Source organism: Sinocyclocheilus anshuiensis, unplaced genomic scaffold (assembly GCF_001515605.1).
Source record: "Sinocyclocheilus anshuiensis isolate Anshui unplaced genomic scaffold, SAMN03320099.WGS_v1.1 scaffold154, whole genome shotgun sequence".
NCBI lineage: Eukaryota > Metazoa > Chordata > Actinopteri > Cypriniformes > Cyprinidae > Sinocyclocheilus > Sinocyclocheilus anshuiensis.
In genome coordinates, this window is record NW_015546101.1 from 2,781,865 (window position 1) to 2,791,743 (window position 9,879).

At 37.1% G+C, this 9,879-nt stretch overlaps 1 protein-coding gene across 1 annotated transcript; it reads right to left on the reverse strand.

The window, feature by feature from the left end:
* Positions 1 to 3,056: 3,056 nt before the first annotated feature.
* LOC107700369 (tryptophan 5-hydroxylase 1-like) lies at positions 3,057 to 8,845 on the reverse strand. Its single transcript, XM_016501994.1, has 9 exons — positions 8,809 to 8,845; positions 8,627 to 8,727; positions 8,405 to 8,472; positions 8,121 to 8,317; positions 7,834 to 7,969; positions 5,044 to 5,170; positions 4,850 to 4,945; positions 4,110 to 4,243; positions 3,057 to 4,010 (listed from the first exon to the last, which is right to left on the reverse strand). Exons 1-9 carry the CDS (start codon positions 8,843 to 8,845, stop codon positions 3,836 to 3,838), a joined length of 1,071 nt encoding a protein of 356 aa, XP_016357480.1. The 3' UTR covers positions 3,057 to 3,835.
* Positions 8,846 to 9,879: the final 1,034 nt, after the last annotated feature.

Consider the following 9,879-nt stretch of genomic DNA (forward strand, 5'->3'; position numbering starts at 1 on the left):
CACAGACAGACAGACAGACAGACAGATAGATAGATAGATAGTTATAATATATATTATTATATTATGTTATGTATATTACATATTATTTATACCTAGGAAACATCTTAAGTGAGAAATGTGTAGCACTGTAAATTTTTTAGGAAAGTAGTGTTGTAGATATATGTGTTTGTGGTAAATGTGCATGAAATAACTAAAATAATTGTACAAAACTTACAATTCCAGAAACATGGTAACCTTGAATCCATGGTTTAGGCATATGGCACTAAAACCACTAAATCTCCCATCAGCTGACATCAATTCAGACATTCATTCGTTTTTCTCTTGCACTGTCCTTTCTTTCAATAATACATTACAAGTAAGAGAAACCTTTTCACTTATACAAAGACCAATGCTGTGCTTGGGATTTTACTTACAGGTTGAACTCCAATTGGATCTGAAATCAGGAAATCCCTGGAGGGTCTTACTTCTGCTTTGAAGTGCCATATCTCAGAGGGATTAGGAGATCAGATTTGGAGAGAGAATGAGATTCCAATAGGTCTGCTGGAGATTCAAATTTTAAAATGCTGTTTATATAGCTCAATTTCCTTAAGTGAATCCAGGGAAATCATAGTTACATGTTTGATGACAGGACTACTTCCTGTACAGGAGATAACCTAATCTGCTACTCACTGGAGGTGAGTAATGAGCTAAACTATCAGTGACTGTGCTGATGATGAGGCTGAAGGCCACTGAGCATGTGCAGTAAGTCTGCTCAGGGCTGCTCATGCAGTTACTTCATCTTCCTGTGCTGTCACAGGACGGCCCTGCCATCAAGCAGCCAGCCCTGAAAGTTTAATGAACACCAATTAAGCCTTCACAATCTTAAGTGGTTGGGACTACTGGCAGTGAAGATAGAGGAGCTCTGGGAGGAGATAATGAAGAGAGAGAATAGAAATAGAGAGTAAAACGGAAAAAGGAGTTGACTATAAAAGATCATAAATAAAACTTCTAAATATTTGTAAAAAATATGTTAATGACTTTTTTTTGTATTATGATTATCTGCTCGATGGTATTGTGCTCTCATTAATATTATATAGAATATATTATTATTACTAAATTGTTAATATCAATGTCAAAATATTTAATAAATCAAATAATGTTGCAGCTAATGTGCTACATTTAAAATGCCTCAATATGAATGATAAAAAAAATATTTTTCCGTTAGTGTCATTCTGTGATCTAATCTTTATATCAGTGCTGAGTTGAGAGCAGCTGACTGCACTGACTGCTTGCCCACATGAAACATCGAAACACATGCATTTCATCTACAGCTCTTTGCTGTCTGCCCTTTCATATCTCTTCTGGTGGGAACCCTGTAAAGCAGCCAAGCCCCCTTTTGACTCTCTCTCTCTCTCTCTCTCATCCTATCTCTTCTATGACTACAAAAGGAGCACTGGAGTGTGTGTTTACAGATTTTTTACTGCCCCACTGGAATAAGCTTGAAATTCACAATAAGTGAATAGGAAAAGTGAGTGAATATGTAGATAGGAAAACCTAATGTTTTCAGCCAATTAAAACAGTATGTAGCCTTCAAGTTCAAGTATAACTGCATGAATTAACGTAATAAATCCGTTTTATATTTAAAATGCAATATGACATGTTTTATTGTTATAGTGCATGACATTCTGGTGGGAACCCTGTAAAGCAGCCAAGCCCCCTTTTGACTCTCTCTCTCTCTCTCTCTCTCTCATCCTATCTCTTCTATGACTACAAAAGGAGCACTGGAGTGTGTGTTTACAGATTTTTTACTGCCCCACTGGAATAAGCTTGAAATTCACAATAAGTGAATAGGAAAAGTGAGTGAATATGTAGATAGGAAAACCTAATGTTTTCAGCCAATTAAAACAGTATGTAGCCTTCAAGTTCAAGTATAACTGCATGAATTAACGTAATAAATCCGTTTTATATTTAAAATGCAATATGACATGTTTTATTGTTATAGTGCATGACATTTTTATGAAAACCGTAGATCATTCATATTTAATGTGGCTGTCTACCAGAAATCTCCAGAGGACTTCAAACGTTCTGTTGTTGGAAGTGGTTCTGGAAACAGTCAGAGTACTTTGACGTTAAAGCTCCTCCATTAATTACAGTCCAAGCATCTCCTTCATTTATCGCAAGATGTAATGCACATGAAATGAAACCTTGAAATGTAGGCTACTCAGGTGGTAATCTAATTACATGTATTCATATCTGTAATGAAAGGGGATCTTGGAAATATCCCAAGTTCTTTGTTCTCTTTTGAGAGCAGTACCTCTTGGGTGTGATTCAGTACTGGTTGCTTCTAGAACAGGCACCGTACATGACCCAATAATCTGAAACACTTTGACAATCTAATTATTTCAGAAAGATGTGTCTGGACTGGAGATATACTATGAAGAGAATCTTGTTAAGCTACAATCAGTATGTTTTTAGAATCTTAGGTCTACCTGTCTGAATAAATAGCTAACACATCCGGTCTCGCTTCAGAAACATCTGAATGTAACTCCCCTAAGTACTGACCGCCCCCTACATACAAATAGCCTACATCAAACCATAAGCAATCAACACAAAATAGTATTTTTGCACAATAACAGACACGAGGACCATGTATACATCTCGGTTATTTAGAGAAACTGTTTGCAAACAATTCTATGCCTTGATTTTTGCAAGCATGTCTCTGGGTTTTGTTACCTGAATTTCAGGTTATATCGATTGTCTCAAGTTTCAGTTTTACTGAGTTATCACTGTAATACAACAGCATTGCCCTCTCCTGGCCACTGTGTCACTGTTACGGTACAGTAACTTCACTTCTTAGTGAATGATGATGTTTACAAGCCAGAAAATATACCAGAAGTGTGAGTTCTATGAGATACATTGTTTCAATAATACCATTTGAATCATTGGTGTGATACAGAGTTTGATAACAAATCATTTAATAAAAGTTGACATTTATTTATTAATTACATTTTGATCTCTCCTTATAAGAATCACTTTACTTAATTAGCATTCAATAAGCATAAACATGAATGGCCATGGATAAGCAGCAAGGATTACAGTCTTCAGAACACAAAACAATACACACAACACAGTTTCAGATTCACATCAGGATAATAGGAAAAAGGTGAAACATTTTAGTTACATATTTTTATATCACAAACACCAATAAATAAATCATTCAGCTCATGGTAAGAAATTAATGGCTCTATTTCCTAGAAGGTACAGTAGGTTTGATGTTGGGAAAGCAACAAAGCCCTTTAACTGGTTGAGAATACACAACAAGTTTAGAATTAAGAATGTATTTAGTAGTGTATTTATTTTTAACGACTATAAAAATTAGTGAAAGCCTCAAGATATAACATTGTAGGAGTGCTTTTCAAACCTAAGGTTTGTCTTCGAAGATTATTAACCATTTCCATGTTTCATGTGTATTTACAGAGACTGCGTTTGGAGTGGAGAAGAGGTTAGAGTATATAGACTGCATGAATATAGTGATCATGAGATAATGTCATGGCTGTAGTTTTTGCTGTGGTGGTGTTTGAATAGCAGGGAAGGACTCTGAGCTAGTTGGTGTATTTAAAGAGCACTTAAAGACTCTCCTGAAAGCAGTGTTTGTTTAAGTGCTTTGTGGTATTTGGCAGATTTTCAGTAGCAGAGGAAAGGTGCTCACAGAGACATTGAGAGCGATTCACCTCTTCAGTCAGAGAAGGCAGATCATGAGATAATACTATTGCATTGTTGAATGTTGAGTAACGTGCCTTGATATAAGAGAGTGCAGGAATAAAAGCTATTGATATAAGCAAGAGTCATAATGGTTTCAGACACCAAGGTGTGCGCTGAGTCGACAGAGAGAGTCTCCTACAATGTCCAGCTCGTGTCTGAGCTCCTCGACCACATCGTTGATGCTGGGCATGTCTTTCAGCACACACACGCTCTGTGTGTACGGGTTATACCACAGGGAGAATGGACGCTGGACTGTCTTTGCAAATTCACTGTGAAGAATAAAATAGAAGAAATATATGGTCAAAGCAAAACAATAGTGATATACGGCATGCAAAGTTAATAGGTCACATATTGAAAAACAGATTTACCGCATTCTAAATTTGGCTTCCTCAAAGCTCTCCGAAACAAAGTAAACATCTTGAAATGTGGTGATGAGACACTCCTGTTTACAGGTGACATTGGGCTCAAAGGGCAGGATTTTAGCAGAGCCTGAGAGAGAGTGCTTTAAAACAAAACATAATATGTGATTCAGAGTCATTCACTTCAGTTAACTTCATTAACTGCAGTTACAGTACTGTTCAAAATTTAGGGTTAATAAGATATTAAGAAATTAATATAAGATATTAAGAAATTATATAAGAAATTAATACTTTTATCTAGCAAGGATGCAGTAAATGTATCAAAAGTGACAGTAACAATATTTATAATGTAACACAGGATTTCTATTTCAAATAAATGCTGTTCTTTTGAACTTTCAGTTTACACAAAAAGTTTCAACTGTGATAACAATAAGTAATGTTTCTTGAGAATTAAATCAGCATATTAGAATGATTACTGAAGGATGTGACCCGGAAGACTGGAGCAATGGCAGCTGAAAATTCAGCTTAAAATATATTAAATAGAAAACAATTCATTTAAATTGTAATACCATTTCACAATATTCCTGTTTTCTTACTGTGTTTTTGATCAAATGAATGGAGCTTTGGTATCTTTTAAAGATATTTAAAAAGTGAACTCGTATTTTTTTCATATTTTTTGTTCAAACTAGTTATTTGATTAAACATTTTTGTTGTAATCTATAATTCTAAAACTGATAATGAGTATCTACCTTAAGTTCGCTGATTGAAGAGAGAAGCCCAGCGCCATATGCTCTGAGCGAACCCTCCTGCTTACACAGGCCAAACTCTACCGTGAAGAAATAGCACTGCAATGGCACACACACCAACATAACCACCATCAAAACTACTGCAAAAATTATTAAGGCTTTATGCCTAGGACAGCAAAATGTACAGAAATACATACTGTTGCTAACTTCTGCACAGCATCATCAGACGCACCGAGAGAAGCCAGTCCTAATTCCTGAGAGAACTGTGCAAAACTGGGTTCGGCCAACAGAGGAACATGACCCAGCAGCTCATGACATGTGTCCCTGAAAGACACAGACATGAAGATCTCTTTAATTGTTTGTCAAGCTTTTTTGACCAAGCAGAATAAGGCCTAGTTCACAAGACATATACAAACAGTGTGTAAGTGATGCAGGAGCAAATGCGCATAAAGATATGACGTGAACATTGTTACTGCTGTAGAATTGCAGCTCTGTGCAGAGAAGGATTGATTTCTGAGTGATTTCTGAGTTACCACATTGAGTATTTATTTTAAAGGGCACCTTTATGTTGTTTATGATTTTACCTTTCCTTTAATGTGTAATAAATCTGTTTGTGCATGTAAACCATTTGCAAAGTTACAAAGAAACCAAATGGAGATAATCTCCCCAATAGAAAACACTTGCCTAAAACACTGTTTGTAGTCTATTATCTCCCTGACTAGCTACATCACCATGTTAAACATTTGCATAATTTCCGCCCTCAAAGAACAATTAGGTAAGTAATTTCGCTATGTCTATGTAAATTAGATGCTGCAAGGGCGAAAAAAACAAAACAAACATTGAATGGACCAACGCCACAGTTACCATAGATTTAATACTGTTTACAGTTGCTCATTAAAACTCTGGAGCTAAAAACCCAATTGACCAATCAACAACCAATAAAACAACAGGCTGGCCCAACTGACCAATCAGAGCAAACTGGGCTTTTCAGAAAGGCGGGCTTTAAAGAGACAGGAACTAAAACAGAGTGGCTGTGTCTGAAAGCTTAAAGGTGGGGTAAGCGATTTTTCAAAAACGCTTTAGAAAACTGATTTGGGCCGCCATCTCAGAAAGATAGAGATGGCGGATAAAAAAACAAAATAGGAAAACGTCCGTGGAAAGAAGGCATAAGGCAATAAGGCAAGAAGTAGGACCCGTGTAAATATCGGATCAGCTTTCCAGCACTGGAGAGAACTCAAGGAGCAGAAGGCCTGCGATCGGACGCCGAGGTTGCTTTGTTTCTTCTCGATAGGTGAGTAACACCGTGTCTAGCGCCGCAACAGCTAAAGTCTGTCTAGTACACTGGATGCGACAAAGCGACCGTTGAAAATCATTTGAAATTTGTGTCAATAAGTCATAAATAGAACGCAGTTTTCTGTCGGGGATTTGTCGTGTCGCGCCGCATCCAGTGTAGACAATATCACTGATTATAATGAGTTCAATAGTATTTTGTCGCGCGCCGCTCGCATCCGGTGTAGACACGGTGTAACATTGGTTTTGCTTTGTTTCACAGAACTAATCGTTGCCTGGGTTGCGTACGTATGTGTGGGGCGGAGCTATCAAAATAGGGGCGAGACACTTTTGGGGTAGGGGCGTGTTTGTTTTGGTGATTTCAAATGTCAACATTGGCTACCAGAAATCACTTACCCCACCTTTAAGCTGCTGACTTGTTGCCTCACTGCCTTATCAGGCAATAACTTTGAAGGCAGCGTTTTTACACGAAGGCACCTTGTGAAACTGATTTCGGACAGGCTTCTGAGGCAGCGTAACAGTTTAAGGATCTACAACAAAATAGAGTGAGATTTGGTGATAACTAAGCTAATATTTAATTAATAATACTGATATCTCGATAGAAGTAACGTCAAAAATGGAAAAAGTTGGTCAGAAACATACTTTTACACAGAAACTGACCACCAAATGCAACTTTCAGACGACGTCTTTATTTTTTAGCTCAACTGTCACGGAATGGAATGCACAGGATTGTGGGATATCAAAGGGAGCGAAGGATACATCTATGCTGCCTTCAAAAATTGATCAGATGAAGGCATTTCAGGAGACAGAAAGTGAAGCTGACATTGGATTTGGACGTGCCTTGATGCCTTCCTACCTTGGAATGCATCCTCCGAAGGCAGCATTTTAGAGCTTTCAGACGCAGCCATTGTTTCAGGCAGAGGGTAAAAAGAGGTACTGCAGCAGTGCACGAAACTTTTTTATTTTTTATTAAAATGTAGATACTGTAAATGTATTCTAGCAGACCCCAAAAATAAATGTATGACTTTTAAATAAGCATAATAGGGGCACTTTAATAACAGCAATAAATATAAAATGATTATTGAGAGTATTAGCTATTAAGAATTATTATAAACTTGATCATTCTGAAATCATGTGAATGAGTTTCAGCATTGAAATGTGGTTGAAAGAATGTCAGTTGTTTCAACACTGAAAAAACATTGAAAAAATGTTTAATGCCAAATGAAAAAAAAACCTTATAAATCAATATTGAAATTTTAACAAGATCTGTAAAAAAAAAAAGTTAAAGCATTGCTGCAATACATCAAAATTTATTTGATATTCAAAATCTAAACAAAAATATAGCTGCAAGCAGCAATCACGGGGCCAAGCATCATAAAATCATAAATACAACCACTAGTAATATGATTAAATGGCTTATCACTTTTGACCAACAGGTGGCGCTGTGCGAAAAAACTAAACCTTGCTATTTTTGAATTGTACAAAATATAAACTGCTTAAATAATCTGGATTCAGTTTGATTTACTGTATAAAAGGTGATGTGTTTGTTTCATTTCTGCGTGTTTATGCATCAGGTGTGACAGACAGTGAGTGTTGCTTAAACAATGGGTGCTGCTTCATAAAAGCCTATTTCAAAAGATTGTGTCAATAAACAGGCCTGAAGAGATAAAGGGATATACAGTATGCTTTATACTCACGGTTCAGGAGTGTAGAGAGGATCTGAGCTGTGACGCACATATTGTGTACAGTGAAACACTCTGAAGGCCAGACCAGCCAGAAAGTCTCTCGGTGACAAGTACCCAGCAACAGGGCGAATGGTGAAGCCAGTTCGCTCTGAAACACACATACAACAGCCATACAACTACTGTCCTCTGCTGGTGACACAACTAATACTTCTCATCAGCTAGTATTGTAGCTATTGTAAAGTTCAAATTAATCTTAAAAAACATACTTTATCACTGTGTGCGCACTCATGATGTCTCACCTCTCAGGAAGTTGGACACGTCCTCCAGCTGTGGTATGTTGTCCTCTCTGTAGCCACAGTACTGGGTGAGCAGAGGCAGGTTGTTCAGGTACTCTCGACAGGCATGTGTGGGGTACAGCTTATTCAGCTCCCGAAAAACGACACCCCACGTCTTCACCTCTTCCTCTGTAAACTCTACACGTGGTATAGGTTCTCCACTGCGGAGTGAGAGAGAATCATGTGAATATTAAAGATAAATATGTGGAATTAATATAAGAGTTTTAAAACCTTATTGTTAAACGTACTGTTTGTAACTCATGGCAAGATCAGCAAAATATTTCCTTCTCTTACGATAAATGTTGTCTTTGAATCCCTGAAATCATATAGGAACAAATACATACGGTTTTTATGCATAAGGTAGCAGCTCAGATACTGAAGAGTATTATACATGATCAGTATGACATAAATACTATTATCAGTGAATTTCCACATCCTAATTCTCTAGCAAAAAGTAAGATGATACTGACCGGATGATCTGCGTCCAAATCTGAACCATACATCAGAACACGACAGGCACTCTTATCCAGATCTGAGATCTTCTTGGGGAACCAAGGCACCTCAGCAAGATCTGAAAAATGAATGTTCACAGATTTATATACAAATTTCTGTGCCTTACTCATCTATCTAATGAAGGAGTAAAACACAGTACCGTTCGCAGGAGTCGAGAACCTATCAGGTGAGTCCATGGTTATGATGCTTGTTTGTTTGCGCAGCAACTGAACAACCTCTTTTAGAGTTTCTCGATCACTGTCACAATCCACCAGTACTTCCAACTCTGAGTTACGCTGCCGGGACTTACGTGACTCAATATGCAAAAGCTTTACCTGGTTGTCCTGTTTATAATGAATAAAAATATGTAATTTAGCCCACTGTAAATTTAAATTTAATATACATTGGTGACGTGACGTGGCCAAGTATGGTGACCCACACTAGGAATTAGTGCTCTGCATTTATCCCATCCTAAGTGCACACACACAGCAGTGAACACACACACACCGTGAACACACACCCGGAGCAGTGGGCAGCCATTTATGCTGCGGCGCCCGGGGAGCAGTTGGGGGTTCGGTGCCTTGCTCAAGGGCACCTCAGTCGTGGTATTGAAGGTGGGAGAGAGCGTAAATTGCATATTTACTGTTTGAATAATATTTATACAAAATACATTAATTTGTATAATACACATATTTGAAGATGTACCAGATTTATAATATGTGATATCTTTTACACTGCAGTGACATGGAGTGAGAAGGAACTTGATACAGTATCTATAAATTTAATTCATTCATAGTGCGTACTTTCCATAGTAGGATTTCAAAGTTATTGTTTATTGCTTTACCTGGAATTACTAAACAACTATTTAACCATCAGTGCCTTTTTTGTCATTTATATATAACATGATTCTACTGAAGCTGAAAATACTGAAAATAATCAAATACAAATTAGATAGATAGAAAGAAAGATGATACATTGAGATTAATTAATTGAATGAAAATAATAGGTATGACAATAATACAACATTTAAAGAAGCCAAAACATTAATGTACCTGAAATAATTTTAATGCCTTTACAAGCCCCCCGACTTCATTCTTCAGAGAAGACAATCGCAGCATGTTCTCTCTTGGAGGAACATATCCTGTCTTTGTTCTCGTCTGTCTTATGGAAAGTAGTTTTTTTTCAACTTAATAAATAGAGAGAGAGAGAGAGAGAGAGAGAGAGAGAGAGT